At 41.1% G+C, this 24856-nt stretch overlaps 1 protein-coding gene across 1 annotated transcript in view; it reads left to right on the top strand.

Moving 5' to 3' along the window:
- Nucleotides 1-24856, top strand: part of TTC6 (tetratricopeptide repeat domain 6) — a 247165-nt gene that overhangs the window by 55519 nt on the left and 166790 nt on the right. Inside the window, exons 6-9 of the mRNA XM_089680254.1 lie at nucleotides 4745-4904; nucleotides 5757-5861; nucleotides 15738-15842; nucleotides 23998-24072. Of these exons, the coding sequence (XP_089536380.1) occupies nucleotides 4745-4904; nucleotides 5757-5861; nucleotides 15738-15842; nucleotides 23998-24072 (445 nt within the window). The remainder of the gene's footprint in view (nucleotides 1-4744; nucleotides 4905-5756; nucleotides 5862-15737; nucleotides 15843-23997; nucleotides 24073-24856) is intronic.

The following is a 24856-nucleotide window of genomic DNA, read 5'->3' on the forward strand; positions in this document are numbered from 1 at the left end:
GGGAGGGGGTAGAAGACACTACAGTGGTGGGGGAGTGATGTAAAGAGGGCAGAGGACACTGCACTGGGGGGTACAGGACACTACAGTGGGGGGTGATGTAAAGTGATACAGAGGATACTACTGTGGGGGGTCGGGGGGGATTTTTTTTTAAGGGTGCCGCCTAGTAATCCCTCCTCAGTGGATCTTTGCTTTACGCCATGTTGTCCAGGTAGACCTCAACCTCTGAAAGGTTGCCTAACCCTGCTCTAGGGCCTCTGCTTTAAATAAATTATATAATGTTTGGGTGTTCTAAGTAATTTTCTAGCAAAAACACTGACGTTTCCATGTGAACAAAAGTGTCAGAGAAGGCCAGGTCTTAAAGTGACTATACATATCACTAGTAAATATCGCCATATCGATCTACCTGACATCTCCCTTCACATTCTTGGTATGGATCTACCATCCACTGAGATTTTGCCAAATGCCTGCATTGCACTGGAGAGAATTTGAATTAGTCGTAAAAGAGCTACAAACATGCTTTATTGCTCATGTGGCAGCTCTTGATCGGACTATATTTTTTTATTTCAGGTACTTATATAGCGCTGTCAATTTACGCAGTGCTTTACATATATATTGTACATTCACATCAGTCCCTAACCCTCAAGGGGCGTACAATCTAAGGTCCCTAACTCACATTCATATACAAGGGCCAATTTAGACAGGATCCAATTAACCTACCAGCATGTCTTTGGAGTGTGAGAGGAAACTGGAGTACCTGGAGGAAACCCACACAGGCACAGTGAGAACATGCAAACTCCAGGCAGGTGGTGCCGTGATTGGGATTCAAACCAACGACCCTAGTACTGCCAGGCGGAAGTGCTAACCAAGTAGCCACTGTGCTGCCCCTATATCCTTGAGAAATGAGGGGAGACACATGCAGAGATAAATTACTGGAATTAAAATAATTTTTCTCTGTTAATACTTGTGGTGCTGAGTCCATGTTACCTGTATGACATCAGAGTGTGGTCTGGGTGAAGACCTTCCAAATGACAGGCTTTAATTACACTTGTGCCCAGCTATCAGTCACATTGTCTGTGTCCACAGTGCAAACCAATGGAACAATGGCTTTAAATGACAGTCCTCAGTGATCCTTAACCTCCCAGGGTTTATTACCATCTCTGTCCAAATACAGTGCAATCCAAGTGGCTGATACTGGTCTGCTTATCTCTGGATGTTATCCAAACTACTAAAACAATGGTTTCCAGTTACAAAGCTCTCTGCTGTGATCCGTAACAAGCCAGGTTTAAATGACCCCTTAATAAAATGCATTCTGCACCCATAAATCACTGGAAGGGTTTGACTATCACTTCAATTGGCCATAGACTTTGTGAATTGCGTCTGATTCCTAATAAACCAGCTTAAATTCGCACAGTGGGCAACCCTGACACCACCCTCCAGCCCAACATCCTTCAATTGAAAAATTAAAGGAACCAAAGTGGTCGAGCAGTGAACGGCTGCATCGAATCAGATGCTGTCGCTGTTCATGTATCCTGACAGCCGCTGGCTGTCAATATACAATAGGTTCAGCAAGAGATTCGTCCATTTGCATTGTATAGCGTGGATGAAGGAATCTTTTAGATTTTTTTTTTTCTGTTCAGCCTACACAGAAATTAAATCCTGACAGGGTTGATAACCCTTACCTATCCAAAACTAAATTAGCTTTTGATATATTTTAAGCTCTGGTTCACACATATTCGTTTTTGGAGCCGTTTTGAACAGCAGGATTCGCATGACCAGAGAAATAACATGTGCTCCTATGGAGGGCGTTCAAATATATGCATTTCAGCTGAAGTGCGGTTTTGGAATAAGGTCATGTGTGAGTTTGGAGCTGTGAAATCTGATTTTGCAGCCTATAAAGTTCAATTGAAAGAGATAGAGAATGAAAATCCAATTTGTTTTTCATAGCAGTTCCCTGACATGGAGAGAGAGAAAATCACAGCTCTATGAAAATCATATTCAAAAACACATTAGTATTTGAACTGAATTGCAGTTAATCCGACTGCACCTACTTTTTGCATGGTTTACATTTATGAGTGAAGTGGATTGCCCTGTTTTTGCTTTGTTTCTCAGTCGTTACTGCTCACCTTCACCATCACAGGAATGAGCTCTCAAACCCCCGCCCCACATATGTTGTCCACTATTATTATTTTACAAAGAATTTACTGACATTTTTTAATATAGTGCAACGAACCACTATTCAAGGCATAAACAAGAGAGCATATTACACCAAAGAGAGCAGAGCACCTCACAATCTGCAATGAAGGGAATGCAAGTATGAAGACCGATTAGACGTATCATAAATACACAGAATAAGACATTAATGAGAGACTTGTAGACTCATGAGTAGTCCTCTGTTAGCCGACAGACCAATGTCACCATGTAAACGGGAAAGGGGAGCTCACTAACTAGCAGTTTGGTGAGGCATTATGGGCAAAATGATTAGAAACTAGATAGGAGAAGGAAATATATTTATAAACAATATAGGGTCTGGGATTAAAAATCCTATTTCAGTCTTTGTAGATGACACCAAGCTGTGCAGTGGTCCTTACAGGATGTCTTCAAATTACAAGCTGACCTCAATGCACTGCTTAATTGGGCAACTATGTGGCAAATGAGGTTTAATGTTGATAAATGATAAATGTAAGGTTATGCACTTGGGGGCTAAGAATATGCATGCATCATACATACTAGGGGGAGTACAACTGGGGGAATCAATGGTGGAGAAGGATCTGGAAGTTCTGATAGATCACAAGCTTAATAATGGCATGCAATGCCAAGCTGCGGTTTCTAAAGCGAGCAAAATCCTCTCTTGTATTAAAAGAGGTATAGACTCCAGAGAGAGAGATATCATATTACCCCTGTACAAATCATTAGTAACACCTCATCTGGAATATGCAGTTCAGTTTTGGGCACCAATTCACAAAAAGAACATTGGGGAACTGGGGAAAGTACAGAGAAGGGCAACCAAACTGATAAGAGGCATGAAGGAGCTCAGCTATGAGGAAAGATTAGAGGAACTGAATTTATTCTCTCTTGAGAAGAGGAGATTAAGGGGGAACATGAGCAACATGCATAAATACATCAGTGGTTCATATAGTGAACTCGGTGTAGAGCTATTCACCCTGAGGTCATCACAGAGGACAAGGGGGCACTCTTTACGTCTGGAGGAAAAGAAATGTAATCTCTAAACACGGAAAGGTTTCTTCACAGTGAGAGCTGTGAAAATATGGAATAGACTCCCTCAAGAGTTGGTTCTGGCCAGCTCAGTGGATTGCTTTAAAAAAGGCCTGGATTGTTTCTTAGATACACAGAATATAACTGGATACTAACATTTATAGGTAAAGTTGATCCAGGGAATATCCGATTGTCTCTCGGGAGATCAGGAAGGAGTTTTTGTCCATGCCGGAGCAAATTGGTTCCTGTTTTTCTGGGTTTTTTTTGCCTTCCTTTGGATCAACTGTGGGTATAGGATTGTAAATTTTTTTTTTTAATGGTTGAACTGGATGGACTTTTGTCTTTTTTTCAGCCAGACTATGTAACTATATATGAAAAGAGGAGAGAAAGTGGGGAAGGTAAGCGGTGTAGATGGTAGTAGTGGTTCGGGATCGATATTGTGCCTACAATTTGTGCATTCTTTACAAAATGAAGGAAGACAGTATAGTTACCATACAGTTCAGTACAAAAGAAATCAGAAGGCCCCCTGTTGCAGCATCACTGAGCTCAGCGCTTGTCAAGGTCCTACCTTTTCCCAGAGGTTAGGCTGCTCCATGTGCTGGCATCCATCTTGGGTTTCTGCAAAGCACGGTGGGAGCCTTTTATGCTTTTACCCAGAGGGGTGTGGATGATCACATTTAAGCCTGTTGTCTGCACTTGCTCTTTGCATTCGTGTCCTGTATGATAGTGTTGTTGCAAGCTCTTGTTCTACTCTCGTGGCTCTCCTGGAAACTGACTCGGCTTTGACTAAGACTATTCTCATCCTTATCCCTGTATCTGACCTCCCGTTGCTGAACCCGGCTTGTGACCTGTGTATTCTTGTCTACCGTTCTGTACTGTCTGTCCCGCTGTTATCGACCTGGCCTGTCCAACTACGCTATCGTTCTTATCTGGTTCCTACCAGCTACACGCCATTGGCGGCGACCATTACCACAGCTGGGGTTACTCGGGGGCCGCGACCTGGTCCCTGGCTGCGTCAAGTCCATCCCCACCATCAGGGGCCCTGGTGAAGGGCAGCCTGGGGCTTAGACTCCGCGCCCTGAGGGACTCTGGTCTGTGGGTGGTGGCTGTTGTCAGTCGGTACATGACCCTACCATTAGGCCTGCCTGTCCATTCCACAGCTCCTGCCCTGACAGCGCTACGGTAACAGGAGAGAGAGAAGGCATGTCAGGAGGTTTGAATCAGCGGAGACATCCTAGCAACAAGAAAGGATGGGAAAATGCCACCTCGTGCAATTTTTCAGCCAGGCTTTGGGAGGTGTGTAAATATAGCAAAAGAATTATTTGACTTTTGGTGAGAGCTGCACAGTTTTTTTTTTTAAATACAGACACTCCCTACCTGCATAGGCAGTTTTTTGGTAAAGGTAACATAACCCTTTAAAGAGTATAAAACAAACCATAAACACAGAAAGTAAGAGTTTACTTTTCAGAAGAGAAACACATGTGATGCATTGTGTACATGTTTTAACTAACTTAATATTTTATTGTTAAAGAATTTTGCAGGACGGAATCCCTACTTCAACACTTCGGTCACAGGACCAGAGCGGTGGTGTTGTCACTTTGCCCCCTCATAGTGCACGTAGCTTAGAGGAGTGGCAGAGAATTGCCGAGTATTATGTGGAAGGACCTCGTATGGAGCTCATGGGAGAGCAGGTAACTTTCAGAGGAAAACCTTGTTCAAACATATCACAGATTTGGACTGCCATTTTTGGGAGCTAGGGAGCTCTTTGGAGGTTGGGCGAGCAAACTGTATTAAAAGCCTGTGAGAAAGGAGTATTCAAATCAAAATTCTACCAAGCTCCAATTATACACTTTACATTGCCTCATTATAATTTTAAGTAAAACTCAAGCTTTCCTGTGAACCGGTTATAGTGTCTTGACTCTTAACTGCAGTGCACATAATAACATTGAATTGGTTCAACTCTTCGATGACTTTTCAGCAGGGCAATATTGCTGAGCAGGTCTGAACATTGAAGAAAAACCCGTAAGATGCAGGGCTATCGGGAGTAAGAAGCATCATATAGATGAGCTGGCGCATGCAAATACGGTTAGGTTGATTTACTTTAGGCAGTAAGAGACTTTTCTCCAGAGATTAGCGAATGAGGTGAAGTTCTGCTGATTAACATCATCCAATCATGTTATTTTCCCTTGCATGTGATTCTGTATTGTTTGCAATGTGAATTTTTACCACATTCTCTTAGCTAAGAGAGAAAATTCCCTTGCAAAGTGAACAGTCTATTTGCCTTTCATAATTCAGCCCCAGTGTATATAAGAGCATCATGTAACAGACAGTGTACTGGTTAATTGTTTATTAGTTGTTTTAACAGTTTTTCATTTTACATAGTTTTGTGAAGCACTCATACTTTATTCTCTAATGACCGTAAATGTTAAGACGTGTAAGACATTGGACATGTATAGCTGTTGGGATATTGGTTTGTTGATGGAACCTTATAATTTGCTGTCATAATGTATTAATCCGTGACAGTATGTTTTGTTATTTTACAGGCATCTCTGAACCCTGAAACCTTGAAGATGTTTTGGGCGCCAGCTCCTCCAAAATTCTCTGCCCCTCTGTCTCTAATGCAGGAAACCTTGTTCTCCAAATATGAGGTAATACTAAGAAAATAATAATGTAGATTGCTGGAATGAGATCTGCAGAATAATTCCAGTGATAGCAACCATGTTTTCTGAGGAAGACCACTAGGTGTGCGAAACTATCAACCTTCTCCTTTTTGGACCCTGGTACAAAGGCATGTAGGTCTGTTCTAGCTACTTATGTTTGCTATGATGAATAAGAGCAGAGGAGTGTTACGTTTATAGGTAGATAAGACCCACCCATCTCCAGTCAGTCTTCTCTCTTGGGATATCTGTACCAATTTTTCATGGATACTTTCACTGCTGAAACAGGCTCCCTCCCTGTCACTTACTACGTCTCCACAGCTCCACAGTAACAACCAATACTTTTATCACAAATTTTATTTATATATATATATATATATATATATATATATATATCGCTACCCCTAAGGAGCTACTGGATCTTGGGTCCCCCTTTGTCTGCACAGCCAGGCAACATGCATTGTCAGCAGGCACATGTAGTCAGAAAACCTGTCATTGGACTTGTTTTTATGTTTTATTGGGGGGGGGATATACCTTGAATAGGGATATGGGGTTATGGGATGCTCAAACAATTTGGAGGTCAACCTCTCTATGTACAATTTGCAGAAAAAAATGGATCCTAGACTGTGCTCCCTCTGGAATAAGCTCAGTCCTTAATGGATCAGTAACGAATATGCTTTTTGCTTTTAGGAGCTCTATGTCTCCTTAGTAGAAAATAACAAAGTTTCAACTGTATGCAGGAGCTCTGTGTCCCCTTAGTAGAGAATGCCAGCGCCCCAGGCTTCAACTGAGAATTCCCCAAGCAAGGGTAAATGATAAACGTATGCTGTCCCTTTGAAATCTAGCTGAATATTGCACTCAGCTGTAATCTCCCTTTTGTAGGCTTTGGGGGGTGAAAAGTGCAGAAAACATTTGAGGACCACTGTGGCTACACTGTCTTCTTGGCACAAATTCTCCTATAGACTTTGGGTGCTGAAGTTAGAGGTACTCAATCTGTCCCTTGAAATCCTGCTGCTATGTAAAGACTGCTGTTCAGGTCTCCTGCTGCACAAGTCCTTCCCTTGCAATACACGGTGTCTCCTGGATGAGACTGAAGGTGTTGAAGATCACTCTGCTCAAACTGCTCCTTTCCTTACTTCCTCAGCTCCTGCCTAGAGGCAAAGCCCCCAGCCCCGGGGTCTCCTCCAGGCTTTACGAACCTCGACTCAGCACTCCATCCTCTCAACCAGCAATCAACCCCTGCTGGCCAGGCTCTTCAATATTTATGGGGAGATCTTACCACCATGCCAGGCCTCCTGCCCAGGGATTGGTCAAACTCTCATGAATATTCAGATTCCTGCCCCTGTACCTCTGCCCACTAGCTTCTAGAAGTTTCTAGGAAACTTCCAGAACCAGGGGGAGCTGACAGAGGCCTGACCTGCAGAGCACTCCAGCTGACCTGAGCTTGAACCCCACAGACATGCGTGCTTTAGCTACTCTGTGAGCAAAACTAAATTACCTAACTATGCACACTAGAGGATGCTACATATTTACTGTTTTACTTGCCAAATTATTTTTATTATGTTCAGTCAGTCTTGTGATAAGCAACCAGGCTTGTTGCCACCTGTCACCCGACTGTTATTGGACAGTGGAATAGAAGCACCACACTGCTCTCTCCTCCCCTAAGCATCTTAAAACTGTTAACTGAGAGTCCTGTGCAAATCAATAGATTGCTGTTTGGCTGAGAGTGCTGCCCCCCCAGTCTGCCAGTCATGTTTACAGGAGGTTGATATGAAAACGGATTTAGATATTTATCATAGTTCTTTGTAAAAATGCATATATTGCTTTATAATGAAATTATAACTGGATGAAATTGTGGCTTTTATATCTGCCTGAAATGTAGCTCTAAATAAACCATGTTATGTGCAATACCACTAATGTCCACATGATGTCCCCACTGCATTGGAAATATTTTAGCTAGTTTAGAGCAGCCTTTCTCAACCAAAGTTCTATGGAGCTCTAGAGATCCTTCAGAGATCACTAGGAGATCCTTGAGCAGTGGGCAGTGGTGGATGGATTTTCCATCTGACAGTGCCTGCATAGTTCTGGTACTGATGACACTCAGCAGAAAGTACTACTCTGAACAGGTTCCATAAGTCAACAGATTGGAACTCTGCTTACATATAATTGCCAGTGAAGTGCTCTATAGGATTTGATTAAATTACTGCAGCAGCATGTGTGCCAGAAGTAAAAAAAAATCCTTACTGAATTCAGAACAAATAACAACAGCACTAGCTCTGATTTAAAAGAATAAAAAATAAACATAAACAGTGGCTAAATGGTTAGCACTTCTGCCTAGCAGAAACAGTGGCTAAATGGTTAGCACTTCTACCTAGCAGTGCTAGGGTCATTGTCTCAAACCCCAGCCACAGCACTACCTGCCTGGAGTTTGCATGTTCTTCCTGTGCCTGTATGGGTTTCCTCTGGGTACTCCAGTTTCCTTCCACACTCCGAAGACATGCTGGCAGGTTAATTGGATCCTGTCTAAATTGGTCCTAGTATGTGTATGTATGAATGTGAGTTAGGGACCTCACATTGCACCCCCTTGAGGATTAGGGACTGATGTGAATGTGTGTGTGTGTGTGTGTATATATATATATATATATATATGTAAATGTATATATATATACATTCACATATATACATCTGTTCCTGTCTGATAAAAAAAGGAAGGGAATCCGTTGCTCTTCCATCCAGTGGATTGGATCAGATGTTTGAGTGTAAATGGGCAGGCGGTCCGTTTACATCCAACCGCCCATAGAAGAGAGCAGGCTATGTCTATGAGCTTTGCATAAGTGGAGCAGACACGGACCTGTCATCTGCCTGCTCAGCGGGAGTCAACAGACCGATCCCCTCCTGAGCAGGCGGATCGCAGGCAGAGTACATCTGTTCCTGTCTGATAAAAAAAGGAAGGGAATCCGTTGCTCTTCCATCCAGTGGATTGGATCAGATGTTTGAGTGTAAATGGGCAGGCGGTCCGTTTACATCCAACCGCCCATAGAAGAGAGCAGGCTATGTCTATGAGCTTTGCATAAGTGGAGCAGACACGGACCTGTCATCTGCCTGCTCAGCGGGAGTCAACAGACCGATCCCCTGCTGAGCAGGCGGATCGCAGGCAGAGTACGCCACATGTGAAACGGGCCTTCATCTGTGTCAGAAAAATCTATTTTCTTCAATAAAATGCCTTGTGCAAAACTTAAATCTTGCGTCTGATCCTTTATTTAACTCCACCAAGTGTTCATGACCACCTCATGTTCAAACACTCACCAAACAAATTTACTGGTATGAATCAAAACACCAGCAAACATCACATGTGGATGGAAATCACTCTAAAAGATCCTCCGAAGGCTCTCTCAGCATTGGACAACAACACTGATTATTCTCCAATTAATATACAAATATAAAATGCAGCGCTGTGCAATATTGCTCTAGTATAGGTAACAGTAATATAGACATAAAACCAAACATGGAATGTGGAATTTATATCATAGGCGGATAAAATGCAGTCCTGTAATAGTGCTCGCTGTTCTCCAGTGCAAATGATAGAAATGCGCACTAACCAGAAGCATATTGGTAAAACCCATGTATATAAATGATCCTGAAGAATCCCCTCTCTTTCTGGTCAGAAACTGGATAGGAGCTGGAAGATGTGGAGATGAAGCGCCCTCGTGTGGTAAAGATGAAGTCCCACAGGCCAGAGATATCCTTGCAAAGATGTGTGGAGTAGATAATCCCCCTTCTCTGGAACTGGTGCAAAGGTCACTCTAAGGCTGCAAAAATGGAAAGCTCCTTGAACAGATAAAACTTATGGTGGTCTTGTTGTCCTATTTTTTCTTGCAATCTTAGTAAGAGTTGTTTTACTTGCTGGGTACGGGAGGCAGTAATGAGAGGCTCAGCTTTCTGTATTTCATCCACCAGCAGATCCACATTAGTGTCAGGAGAAAGTTTCAGTAAATCAATAGACTTGGTCTTCAGCTCTCCACCTCTTTCATACTCCAAAATGATCCCTGGCGGATAATACCGGAGCAGAAACCTCTTCAACCGCATCTCGCCGAGATGCGGTTGAAGAGGTTTCTGCTCCGGTATTATCCGCCAGGGATGAAATACAGAAAGCTGAGCCTCTCATTACTGCCTCCCGTACCCAGCAAGTAAAACAACTCTTACTAAGATTGCAAGAAAAAATAGGACAACAAGACCACCATAAGTTTTATCTGTTCAAGGAGCTTTCCATTTTTGCAGCCTTAGAGTGACCTTTGCACAAGTTCCAGAGAAGGGGGATTATCTACTCCACACATCTTTGCAAGGATGTCTCTGGCCTGTGGGACTTCATCTTTACCACACGAGGGCGCTTCATCTCCACATCTTCCAGCTCCTATCCAGTTTCTGACCAGAAAGAGAGGGGATTCTTCAGGATCATTTATATACATGCGTATTACCAATACGCTTCTGGTTAGTGCGCATTTCTATCATTTGCACTGGAGAACAGCGAGCACTATTACAGGACTGCATTTTATCCGCCTATGATATAAATTCCACATTCCATGTTTGGTTTTATGTCTATATTACTGTTACCTATACTAGAGCAATATTGCACAGCGCTGCATTTTATATTTGTATATCCATTTTGGGACTTTTTATGCGTTTTTCCTTGAATGTTCAGCTGCTGACACTTTGGAGCGCTCACTGTAACCTTTCTATTTTACATATTCTCCAATTAAGCCAGCAAATCTTTTCGGCTTCAGAAAGGAAGAAAAAGAAAGGCCTAAATAGTGTAAAACTCTTTTTATTTGAAAACAGGAATTATACCAACCACTTACATTAAAAAGTGTCGCATCAGACATAGGTATATCTCACATTCATTTGTCACTAGGTGAGCTCCAGCTGCTCTCCCTGGCTGCAAGCACAGACCCGAAACACCATGGTGATGTAAGTCCAAAAACCAGGGGATCTCTCGTGAAGATGTCAACAGACAAAACGAGCATAGGGTGTAGCTTGTAGATCACTGTGTTTTGGGCTCTCTGGCTTTTCTGCTTAGGCCAAACAGGCTCCAATCCAGACACACACTCCTCAAGTGTCTGCAGCCAAACTGCTCCCACAGCTCATAGGAGCACTTACATATTTGTGGGTAAGTATCACCTGTTTCCAATCAGTCTTCTTTCTTGGGACATCTGTTCCAGTCTTTCAGCGACACTTTCACTGCTGAAACAGTCTCCCTCCTTGTCATTTACTGCATCTCCACAGTGACAGTCAATACTTTTATCACAAATCATATATATATACTGTACATTTTAGCCACCACATTCTATGTTTGAGATAAATGCCAAGGTGCTCACCCACAAAGAAATCCATATAAATCCAAAACTGTTTAGAGGCACTCACAGGTCTTGCAGAGGAGGAAGATCAAAAACAGCAGTGTTTTTATTGTCAACGTTTTGATGAAGCTCAGTCCATCTTTCTCAAGTCTTACCCCTCTGCAAGACCCATGAGTGCCTCTAAATCAGCTTTGGATTTATAGATACAGTGCTCGCAATAAATGAGTACACCCTTTTTGAAAAGTAAGATTTGAATCAATATCTCAATGAACACAAGAACAATATCCAAAAGTTTGACAAAACTGAGTTTTATAGAACATTTGTTTAGCTCATTACATGAAAGTAATGTTAATAATATAACTTAGATTACAAAATCTTCAGTTTTACTTAAATTAGTTGATGCAAAAGTGAATACACCCCACAACAAAAACTACTCCATCTAGTATTTTGTATGACCTCCATGATTTGTAAGGACTTCACCAAGTCTTCTAGGCATGGAATGAACAAGTCGGCGACATATTGAAACATCTCTCTTTTTCCATTCTTCAAGAACTACCTCTTTTAGAGCCTGGATGCTGGATGGAGAGTGATGCTCAACTTGTCTCTTCCAAATTCCCCATTGATGTTCGATTGGGTTCAGATCAGGAGACATACTTAGCCACTGAATCACTTTTACCCTCTTCTTCTTCAGAAATGCAGCAGTGGTCTTAGATGTGTGTTTTGGATAATTGTCATGTTGGAAAAGTGCACAACGACCAAGGGCACGGAGTGATGGTAGCATCTTCTCTTTCAATCTAGAGAAGTACATCTGTGAATTCATAATACTATCAATGAAATGCAGCTCCCCGACACCAGCAGCACTCATGCAGCCCCATAGAAGGACACTGCCACCACCATGTTTTACAGTGGGCGCCATACATTTTTCTTTGTACTTCTCAGCTTTGTGATGCCATACAGTTTTGAAGCCATCAGTTCCAAAAACATTTATCTTGGTCTCATCACTCTAGAGTACAGAGTTCTTCTTTTTCAGCATGAGCCCTGGCAAATTCTAGGCGAGCTTTTTTGTGCATGGGATTTAGGAGAGGCTTCCTTTGTGGACGACACTCATGCCATTCCTCTGCAGTGTACGCCGTATTGTGTCACAGGAAACAGTTACCTCAGTTTGGCTTTCTACTTCTTTAGCTAACTGCAGTGAACTTGTATAGAGATTTTCTTCAACTCTTCTCATCAGAAGACACTGCTGTTGTGGTGACAACTTCTCTGGATGGCCTGGACGTCTTTCTGAAATGGTTGCAATTCCATCTTTGTTAAATTTTTGTATCACTCTTGCTACAGTATCCTGACTGATAAGTAAAGCTTTGCTGATGTTCATGTAGCCTTCAACTTTCTTGTGTAAAGAAATTATTTTCTTTCCCAGGCCTTGTGACATTTCTCTTCCATGTGGTGCCATTGCTGACAGCATGATATGGGAAGAAGTTTTCTTTGTTAAGTAACACCCTTTTATAATCAACTGTCTGCTGGAAACCAGTTTCATGAATAATCAGACTCAGCTGTAGTTGATTTCTTGGGATTAGGATTTTGTTGTCTAAAATTTAGCTTTGTTCTTAATGCAGGCCATAGATGGGGAGAAAAACGGCAGATTTTTCTTTTAAAAAACGAAAATTCGGTCGTTCAAGCGGCCGACGTTACCATCAATGGTAAAAAAAATCGGCCGATTTTCATCCCTTCTACAGCCGGCAAAAAGTGTCCCTGCAGAGAGCTCCACTATTTCTGACAGTTCTCTGACAGTTCCTTCACATTTACAGCGGTTGAAACATTGTATCTATTTGTTTCCATTTAGGATACAGATGTTTTTATTCGGAAACAAATAGATACATTTTTGCAACTGCTGTAAATGTCAAAGAACTGTCAGAGAACTGTCAGAAATAGCGGAGCTCTCTGCAGAGACACTTTTTGCTGGACTGGAATTCTTCTTATTTTCATCCTACTTCTTCTTCTTCTTCTTCTTCATCCTCATCCTCTTCTTCTTCTTCTTCTTCATCCTCATCCTCTTCTTCATCATCATCATCCTCATCCTCTTCTTCTTCTTCATCCTCATCCTCTTCTTCATCCTCTTCTTCTTCTTCTTCTACATCCTCATCCTCTTCTTCTTCTTCTTCCTCATCCTCATCCTCTTCTTCATCCTCATCCTCTTCTTCTTCATCCTCATCCTCTTCTTCTTCTTCTTCTTCTTCCTCACCCTCATCCTCTTCTTCTTCTTCTTCTTCATCCTCATCCTCATCCTCTTCTTCTTCATCCTCATCCTCTTCTTCATCCTCATCCTCTTCTTCATCCTCATCCTCTTCTTCTTCATCCTCATCCTCTTCTTCTTCTTCCTCATCCTCATCCTCTTCTTCTCCTTCTTCTTCATCCTCATCCTCTTCTTCTTCTTCATCCTCATCCTCATCCTCTTCTTCTTCTTCCTCATCCTCTTCTTCTTCTTCTTCCTCTTCATCCTCATCCTCTTCTTCTTCTTCCTCTTCCTCATCCTCTTCTTCTTCATCCTCTTCTTCTTCCTCTTCTTCTTCTTCATCCTCTTCTTCATCCTCTTCCTCTTCTTCTTTTTCTTCTTTTTGTCTTCCTCTTGCAGGTCACTGCTCATGCGCAGATTTTTTATCGGCAAAAAATCGGCCGATTTGCCCACTAATTGCCGTGAAAATCGGCCGATCGGCAAAATCGGCCAATTTTTTTCCAACTTTACAGAAAAAAAAAAAACGGCCAAAATACCGAAAAACGGCCGACCAAATAGCCCACTAACGATCCGAAAATCGGCCGGTTTTATTTTCGGCCGAAAAATCGGCCGATTTTCGACCCATCTATGGCCTGCATAAGACTTTCATTGGGGTGTATTCATTTTTGCAACATGGTCTTGAATGAATTTGTAGGAAAAATACTTTTTTGTGTGCAAATTAATAAATCTTGTTTGCAATCAATGGCCCACATTTGTGGGAGTATTTTGTAGTATAGTGTCCCATAGAAAATATTGATTCTGAAAGTAAAGTAAAGTTTTTCTGACAAATCTGTTGGGGGTGTACACATTTATGCTGCGCACTGTGTGTGTGTGTGTGTGTGTATATATATATATATATATATATATAGTTACATAGTTAGAATGACTGAAAAAAGACAAACGTTCATCCAGTTCAACCATAAAAAGAAAAAAAGTTATAATCCTATACCCACAGTTGATCCAGAGGAAGGCAAAAAAATATATATACACACATACACACTATATTGCCAAAAGTATTGGGAAATTCCTCCAAATCATTGGAATCAGGTTTTCCAATCACCTCCATGGGCACAGGTGTATAAAAACAAGTACCTAGCCATGCAGACTGCTTCTAAAAACACTTGTGGAAGAATGGGTTGCTCTCAGGAGCTCATTGAATTCAAGCGTGGCACCGCGATAGGTTGCCACCTGTGCAAGAAGTCCATCCGTGAAATTTCCTTGCTACTAAATATTCCACAGTCAAATAATAGTATTATAACAAATTGGAAGCAACTGGGAACAACAGCAACTCAACCAACCAAGAAGTGGTAGGCCACATAAAATGACAGAGCAGGGTCAGTGCGCAGAAGTCACCAACTGTCTGCAAAGTCAATAGCTAAAGACCTCCAAACTTCGTGTGGCCTTCAGATTAGTACAACAACAGTGCATAGAGAGCTTCATGGAATTGGTTTCCATGGCCGAGCAGCTGCATCCAAGCCTTACATCACCAAGTGCTATGCAAAGCGTCGGATGCAGTGGTGTAAAGCATGCCACCACTGGACTTTAGAGCAGTGGAGACCTGTTCTCTGGAGTGACGAATCACGTTTCTCTGTCTGGCAATCTGATAGACGTGTCTGGGTTTTGTGATTGCCAGGAGAATGATACTTGCCTGACTGCATTGTGTCAAGTGTAATGTTTGCTGGAGGGGGGATTATGGTGTGGAGTTGTTTTTCAGGGGTTGGGCTTGGCTCCTTTGTTCCAGTGAAAGGAACTTTTAAAGTGTCAGCATAGAAGACATTTTGGACAATTTCATACTGCAGTGACAGTTTGGGGATGTCCCTTTCCTGTTCCGACATGATTGTGCACCAGTGCACAAAGCAATTTCCATAAAGACATAGATGAGTGAGTTTGAGGTGGAGGAACTTGGCTGGCCTGCACAGAGTCCTGACTTCAACCCGGTAGAACACCTTTGGGATGAATTAGAGTGGAGACTGCAAATGATCAAACATTCCCATAGACACACTCCTAAACCTTGTGGACAGCCTTCCCAGAAGAGTTGAAGCTGTTATAACTGCAAAGGGTGGGCCAACTCAATATTGAACCCTATGGATTAAGACGGATGCCTTTAAAGTTCATGTGCGTGTAAAGGCAGGTGTCCCAATACTTTTGGCAATATAGTGTGTGTGTGTGTGTATATATATTTATACATACATACACTCTGTATATATATTTGTTGCATGATATTTCATGATGTTGCATATATTTCAGAGCTGCTTGGATGAAGAGGAAGTCATGGAAGGATTACTGTTGATGGAGACTGAAAGTGAGTCATCAGAGGAAGAGAATATGGACCCGGAAGACCTTGCAAAGCTGGTAATTCCATGGTGTGAGAATTGTATTAATAATACTATGTGGTCATTCCAAAAGAACACTGAAAGACAAGTTCTTACAGGCCTTGTTATCTTCAAATTTGTACATACTCAGACATGTGGCTGCTTAGAAGCTTTTTGTACAAGGATATGAACATATGATATGATGTGAAGTTATTCATCCAGCTGTAAATCATGGGTATTTAATCATACTGTACATTCTTTGTTGTGTCAGTCATTGTTTCTCCTGCTCACGGTGATTGTAGCTGTATTAGTGCCTTTGCGACAGGAACAATTGAGTACTGTCCGTGATACTGCTTAGACCTGAAGAAGGGGACATTCCCCGAAAGCTTGCTCTCAAAATTGTATGTTAGTGCAAATAAAAAAAGTATCACGGACAGTACTCAATTGTTTCTTTCTCCTGCTCAGAATGAGAAATTTTAGCTTATGCTTAGAGTATCTATAACCAAAATGTTTCTTTATTAATGATATTGGCCATCAGTTCAAATAGAAGCAGTGAACTCCCCAGCAGGGACAGACAGTAGTATAAACTTGACAGGGGTTCTAACCCTTCACACTTCATTCAAGAGAAAAAAGTAAGGTTTGGCTGTAGACATACGTTAAAGTGTGAATTCACCTTTCCGGAAGATTTTCAGAAAATCCAGGAATCTTTCAGGCAGGTTTAAAAAAAAAAATCCCCCCATTACAATTATATATCCAATGAATGGTACACACTATAGCTCCTCCTGTTAGAAATAGTGAAAGCCCATCAACTGCTGATGCAGCTGTTTGGGGTCCTCTCCTGAAAAAGCCCAGGGCAAGAGAAGGAGACCACGGACAATCACAGATTGAATGCCCCAGTGTAGCCCCTAGGGGGCACATTTTTGTTAATTTCAGCTTGTCCTGTAAACGGCACGATGGAGATGAATGAAGAGCCAAGGGGCGAATCTCCAACAGTTGCATCTGTAATGGAAGGACCCTCATCATTCCACTAGAAGGCATTATGTTTTATACTCTTGTTTGCATATACACTGGTAAGAAAACATATTGCAATTAACTGGTTTTCTGCAGTAATTTACCATAAAATATGACCTGATCCTACTAAGTCACAACACCAGACAACCACAATGTGCTTAAGCTAATAACACACAAACAATTCTAATTTCTCGTATTTTATTGAACATCAATTAGAACATTCAAGTGCTGGAGGAAAACATTATTGAACCCGCAGACTAATTACTTCAATGAAATGTAATTGGATTCAGTTTTTTGCACACCTGGAGTCCACTTAATATAATGAGTTTGGAGGTGTGGTTTAGAGCTTTAGAGTTGATCTGCATAAGGCTGGAAAGTGGTACAGAGCAATCTCAAAATGTTTAGGCATCCATCATTTGATGGTTAGACAAATTGTCTCTAAATTGAGACAGTTTAGTAATGTGGCTACACTTCCTAGAAGTGGGCGCCCAGCCAAGATGTCTCCCAAGGAAGAGCACAGGCTGCTCATTGAGGTAAAGAAGAACCCACAAGTAACAGCTAAAGGCTTGAAGATACCACTGGAACTGGCAAACATCCCTGTTCAGGAGTCTACCATACGTAAGTCTTTCAATAGGCAGGGTGTCCATGACAGAGCACCATGGAGAAGAAAAAAAAAAAAGATTGCTGTGTGCCCGAAGTCTGCCATAGAGCACCTTGGCAAACCACAATTCGGGGGAAAAATGGGAAAAAGCTCTGTGGATTGATGAAAAAAAATGTAATTATTTGGGAAGAATACTCAGCACTATGTATGGCACAAAAAGAGCACAGCTAACCAACATCAAACATCATCCCAACTGAAGTATTGTGGAGGGAACATCATGATTTGGGTTTGCCTCAGGGGAAATTATTGCAGAAAACCAGTTAATTCCAAGGGGTTCACATAATTTTTCTTGCCACTTCAGTGTTGTTTACTTTGACTGTGTAGTGATGTCACGAGTGACATTACAGCGTTTCCTCTGAGTACACAAGATTGAGATAGAGCTAATAAATATAGTGTATAAACACTGCCCAAGAAAATTAAATGAACCCTTTTTTAATCAGAGTATAGCATCAAGTCAGGTAAATTCCTGGGATATTGATCTGGTCAGTTAAGTAGCAGAGGGGGTTGTTAATCAGTTTCAGCTGCTTTGGTGTTCATGGAATTAACAACAGGTGTGCTAGATGGGCAAAAATGAGATGATCTCCAAAACAGGAATGGTTTTACAAATGAAGGCCACTGACATTTTTTTTCTCTACTCATCTTTCCTGACTTGTTTTCACTAGTTTTACATTTGGCTTGGGTCAGTGTCACTACTGGTAGCATGAGGCGATACTTGGACCCTACAGAGGTTACGCAGGCAGTCCAACTCTTCCAGGATGGTACATCAATATGTGCTATTGCCAGAAGGTTTGCTGAGTCACCCAGCACAGTCTCAAGAGCATGGAGAAGATTCCAGGAGACAGGCAGTTACTCTAGGAGAGCTGGACAGGGCCGTAGAAGGTCCTTAACCCATCAGCAGTAACGGTATCTGCTACTTTGTGCAAGGAGGAACAGGATGAGTACTGCCAGAGCCCTACAAAATGACCTCCAGCAGGCCACTGGTGTGAATGTCTCTGACTAAACAATCAGAAACAGACTTCATGAGGGTGGCCTGAGGGCCCGACATCCTCTAGTGGGCCCTGTGCTCACTGCTGGAAACCTTAGAGCTCGATTGGCATTTGCCATTGGTCACCAGAATTGGCAGGTTCTCTACTGGCACCCTGTGCTTTTCACAGATGAGAGCAGGTTCACCCTGAGCACATGTGACAAACGTGAAACAGTCTGGAGAAGCCTGTAACATCATTCAGCATGACCTTTTTGGTGATGGGTCATTGATGGTCTGGGGAGTCATATCCATTGGAGGGATGCACAGACCTCTACAGGCTAGAGAATGGCACCCTGGCTTCCATTAGGTATCGGGATTAAATCCTTGGACCCATTGTCAGACCCTACGCTGGTGTAGTGGGTCTTGGGTTCCTCCTGGTGCACGATAATGCCCGGCCTCATGTGGCTAGAGTATGCAGGTAGTTCCTGGAGGGTGAAGGAATTGATATCATTGAATAGTCCCCATGCTCGCTTGACCCATATCCAATAGACCACCTCTGGGATATCATGTTTTGTTCCATCCGATGCCACTAAGTTCCACCTCAGAATGTCCAGGAGCTCAGTGATGCCGTGGTCCAGATCTGGGAGGAAATACCCCATGACACTATCTGTTGTCTCATTTGGTGCATGCTCCGACATTGTCAGGCATGCATACAAGCACATGGGGGCCATACAAACTACTGTCTTTGAATTCAGTTCTCTGTAGGTTGTAGGTTGATAATTTTCATTTCCATCAAAACATGGGGCATCCTTACATTCCCAACACATTATCCAGTCCATATCAGTATAGATATCCAGCATATTTTTCCCCATTGAGATCTGAGGTGTTTTCAAAGTGTTCCTTTAATTGTTTTGAGCAGTGTAAATATATATAGATATATATATTAAAAATGAATAAAAGTATCCATTCTCTAGATTAATCTCTAGGTGGCAACAGTGGCATCAAATGTTGTAGATGACAGCTGAGTTCATTGTACAACTATCAAATGCTTATGTAAGTGAACACATTGTGAGGTTGATTTAATGAAACTGGAGAATGCAAAATCTGGTATTCCTCTGCATAGAAACCAATCAGCTTCCAGTTACATAGTTACATAGTTAGTCTGGCTGAAAAAAAGACAAAAGTCCATCCTGTTCAACCATAAAAAAAAAAAAAAAAAAAAAAAAAATAGTTGTAATCCAATACCCACAGTTGATCCAGAGGAAGGCAACCCCCCCCCCCCAGGCAAGCATGATTCAATTTGCTTCTGCAGGGAAAAAAATTATTTCCTGATCCCCCGAGAGGCAATCGGATATTCCCTGGATCAACTTTACCTATAAATGTTAGTATCCAGTTATATTCTGTGTATCTAGGAAAGAATCCAGACCTTTTTTAAAGCCATCCACTGAGCTGACCAGAACCAACTCTTGAGGGAGTCTATTCCACATTTTCACAGCTCTCACTGTGAAGAAACTTTTCTGTGTTTGGAGATTAAATTTCTTTTCCTCCAGACGTAAAGACTGCGCCCTTGTCCTCTGTGTTGACCTCACGGTGAATAACTCTACACCGAGTTCACTATATGAATGTATTTATACATGGTGATCATATCCCCCCTTAATCTCCTATTCTCAAGAGAGAGTAAATTCAGTTCCTCTAATATTTCCTCATAGCTGAGCTCCTCCATGCCTCTTATCAGTTTGGTTGCCCTTCTCTGTACTTTCTCCAGTTCCCCAATGTTCTTTTTGTGAATTGGTGCCCAAAACTGAACTACATATTCCAGATGAGGTCTTACTAATGATTTGTACAGGGGTAATATGATATCTCTCTCTGGAGTCTATACCTCTTTTAATACAACAGAGGATTTTGCTCGCTTTAAAAACCGCAGGTTGGCATTGCATGCCGTTATTAAGCTTGTGATCTACCAGAACTGCCAGATCCTTCTCCGCCATTGATTACCCCAGTTGTACCCCCCCTAGTATGTATAATGCATGCATATTCTTAGCCCCCAAGTGCATAACCTTACATTTATCAACATTAAACCTCATTTGCCACATAGTTGCCCAATTAAACAGTGCATTGAGGTCAGCTTGTTAGTTGGAGACATCCTCTAAGGACCTTATTCCACTGCAAAGCTTGGTGTCATCTGCAAAGACTGAAATGGTATTTTTAATCCCAGACCGTATATCGTTTATAAATATATTAAAAAGTAAGGGTCCCAACACTGAACCCTAGGGTACACCACTGACAACCCTAGACCATTCAGAGTATGAATCATTAACCACTACTCTCTGAATACGATTGTTTAGCCAGTTTTCTAGCCATTTACATATGGATTTTTCCAAGCCCGTAGACTTATCTTACACATTAGTCGTGTGTGGGGGAACAGTGCTCACCTCCTCATAAAAAGAAATCAGATTTGTTTGACAACTTCTGTCTTTCATGAATCCATGCTGTCTGTTGCTTAAAATATTTTTTTTCCAGCAAGAACTCATCTGTGTGGTCTTTTATTAAACTCTCCAGTATCTTCCCAACTATACAAGTTAAACTAACAGGTCTATAATTACTTGGTAAAGATTTTGACCCCTTTTTAAATATTGGCACCACATTGGCCTTACGCCAATCCAGTGATACTATGTCAGTCATTAAAGAGTCCTTAAAAATGAGAAACAATGGCTTTGAAATGACAGAGCTCAATTCTTTAAGGACTCGTGGGTGTCTGCCATCCGGTCCAGGTGCTTTATTCACCTTTATTCTGTCTAAATATTTTTGGATCATATCAATTGTGAGCCAATATGGATCATCTGGAGCTGTGTCAATACCATGCTTATTATGGACAAGAACTCCCCCATGCTCCTTTCTATATATAGAGCTGAAGAAGGTATTTAATGAATTTGCCTTCTCTTTGTCCCCAGTCACCCACTCTAGATTATTTTGTAAAGGTATAAATATATTAAATACTCTAAATTTCCCTTACGAAAAGTATCACTCTCACCCTTGAAAGTGCAAACAAAATGTACTGTAAATAATATCTTTTCGATACTCCCTCACCTCCCACCAGTGCAAAACAAATACCAACAAATGTCCACATATAAGTCCAAAAATGAAAGTCCAAAAATACAGTGCTTTCCAATAAGTAGTGTTTTTCAAACGTTAAGGAACCCTCCACTTTGCTGAATTCCAATCCAGGACCTCAAAATCAGGATACCTCAAAAAAATATAAACTCAATATAGTGCATTATCATTACAACAAAAAGAAACACTCGTGAAAACTAAAAGTGATTCCTCCAAGACTCCCACCCGTGATAAAACAGCACTCCAAAAAAAGTGATAAGGTGCAGCACTCCACACCAGTGTTACCATCCAAATAAACTAAAAACCATTACCCTCTAATAAACAAAATGGTGCCATCTCTCTTGTGGAATAAATACTATTACCCTCTTGCAATGCAGACCAAGCAGAATTCCTTCAAAGCAATCCAGAGTTTCCCCCTCTTCGGAAGCTTCTATTTGCTTCCAATCCACCTTCCCAGTTCCTCAAAAGGGGCAGATAGTACACAACTCAGTGAAGTATATATAAAAGGATTTCACAATTTATTCGTATCTTACATAAAAAACGCCAGCGTCCATCCTCTCCCACAGTCCATGTATCTGAATTCCAGTGTTCAAGATGGCCGTGCCGCTACTTCCGGTTTGAAATCGTATAGTACGTCCTTACGTCCTTGACGCGTTTCGTCACTTCCGACTTGTTCACAAGGGTCCTTGTGAACAAGTCGGAAGTGACGAAACGCGTCAAGGACGTAAGGACGTACTATACGATTTCAAACCGGAAGTAGCGGCACGGCCATCTTGAACACTGGAATTCAGATACATGGACTGTGGGAGAGGATGGACGCTGGCGTTTTTTATGTAAGATACGAATAAATTGTGAAATCCTTTTATATATACTTCACTGAGTTGTGTACTATCTGCCCCTTTTGAGGAACTGGGAAGGTGGATTGGAAGCAAATAGAAGCTTCCGAAGAGGGGGAAACTCTGGATTGCTTTGAAGGAATTCTGCTTGGTCTGCATTGCAAGAGGGTAATAGTATTTATTCCACAAGAGAGATGGCACCATTTTGTTTATTAGAGGGTAATGGTTTTTAGTTTATTTGGATGGTAACACTGGTGTGGAGTGCTGCACCTTATCACTTTTTTTGGAGTGCTGTTTTATCACGGGTGGGAGTCTTGGAGGAATCACTTTTAGTTTTCACGAGTGTTTCTTTTTGTTGTAATGATAATGCACTATATTGAGTTTATATTTTTTTGAGGTATCCTGATTTTGAGGTCCTGGATTGGAATTCAGCAAAGTGGAGGGTTCCTTAACGTTTGAAAAACACTACTTATTGGAAAGCACTGTATTTTTGGACTTTCATTTTTGGACTTATATGTGGACATTTGTTGGTATTTGTTTTGCACTGGTGGGAGGTGAGGGAGTATCGAAAAGATATTATTTACAGTACATTTTATTTTGTAAAGGGCCCACATGCTCAGACCTGACCTTTTTACTATTAATATATTTTGCAATCTGTCGTTCGTTTTCAATTTTTGCGGCCTTTATTTCCTTTTTGCATATTCTGTTATATTCTTTGTAATGTTTAAATGATGATAGTGTTTTTTTCATTTTTAGATTTAATAAAAGATCTTTTCTTATTGTGTATAGCTTTAACTTTGGCCGTGAGCCACATAGGTTTTTATTGTCAAAGCTTAATGAACAAGCTGACGTTAGAAGCTGATTGGCTACCATGTACAGTTGTACCAGATTTTGTGCTCTCCAGTGTTAGTATATCAACCCCAATGTCGTTTCAATTGTTAGCAATTTCAAACCCATGGAAAAGGTTTGCTAATCTGTGTCTTCGTCAACCCATCTTAATCTTATCTTAATGTTACACTAACAGTTTGAAATGAAAATGCTTTTTTCCACATGTGCACCACAGTGTAGTGTTGAAAGGGAAATATAGCCCTCCTACAGTAAAACACCTACCTTTTCTTTGAACCTTACCATTCTGCTATGTAACATAAAAGTCACATTAATGTACAATCATTTTAATTAGCAGACGTTTTCGATTATATTTTGCAATAAATATATGGGGTTTTACAACTTACATAAAAGTCGCACTGGGAAAAATTATGGGAACATGCAATCTTTTTTTTATACATTTTTCTCTATTTATTTACCATTAAAAACAAGGAAATAAAAATATACATATCCAAATATGCTACCAAATTAAAACCCTGAAACAGTGCCAATGCATATTGCCGAAGCAATTTTACTTTGTGTAACCAAGTGAATAATAACATGGATAACCATGTACTGTATGTGAAAATAGGTTGGGATATTACCCCATGTGTCATATGGCAGTGTTCTGCCCTAGGGATTAGCACAAACTCTCACTTTGTCCTGAAAGGGTAGGGTGACAGTACCTCTTTGAGGAGCACCTGTATTGTAGTAATAAGCTAACACTTGTGTTTTTCTCGATGAATAGGAGAGAATTTTATCTCGAAGACATAATTCCTTACCAGACATTGGTTTTCCAGCGTTATTTACTCCAAAGCTTAAGGTAAATGATATCAAGGGAATGTGACAGCTATTTTATTTTCAGCTATACAAGGGTGACTATACCTTTTTTTTTTAATTAACATTTTCTACTTGTTTCAACCGGATCCTCCAGTCTGTATGGACACACATATGGCAAGCTTGTGTTTGCACATTTGGACTTTTTTGTAATTTCAGGTTGAATTTTTGAGAAAATTGCCTTTGCAGTTTAGCAACCAATCAGCTTTTCCCTTTCTCTACCTAGAGAAAGTTAGAAGATGTAAAGGAGACACTGACTGGTTGCTAAAAGAGAAAGACAGACTGTCCTTTAGTCAGACACTTCACACGAGAGGCCGTTTGTATGTACAGTATCAAAAGTATTCTGTTTCTAAATACAATCAGGCAAACAAAATTATGACCACGTCCAAGTGCCAAGTGTATTAGGTCACAGATGATATGTTCATTTCATATCCACATGGGATACTTTGATTACTGCTGGAAGAAGCCAAGCTGTTACACATTACATTATTTTAATTTAGAGAGGATTAATTAGTTCAATGTGCACTGTCAATGATAGAAGCTGGCCTTTGAGTTGTTTAATGTATCTTTCCTAAAGAGATAAGTTAATCAATCCGTGTATAAAAATAAAAAAAAAATAAAATATATATATATATATATTAGTGAAGTAAATAAGTATTTGATCCCCTGCTGATTTTGAATGTTTGCTCACTCACAAAGAAATTATCAGTTTAAAAATCAAATGGTAGGTGTATTGTAACACTGAGAGACAGAATAGCAACGAAAAATTC

This window comes from Staurois parvus, unplaced genomic scaffold (assembly GCF_062004578.1).
Source record: "Staurois parvus isolate SC_StPar_1 unplaced genomic scaffold, SC_StPar_1.0 ptg000237l, whole genome shotgun sequence".
Lineage (NCBI taxonomy): Eukaryota > Metazoa > Chordata > Amphibia > Anura > Ranidae > Staurois > Staurois parvus.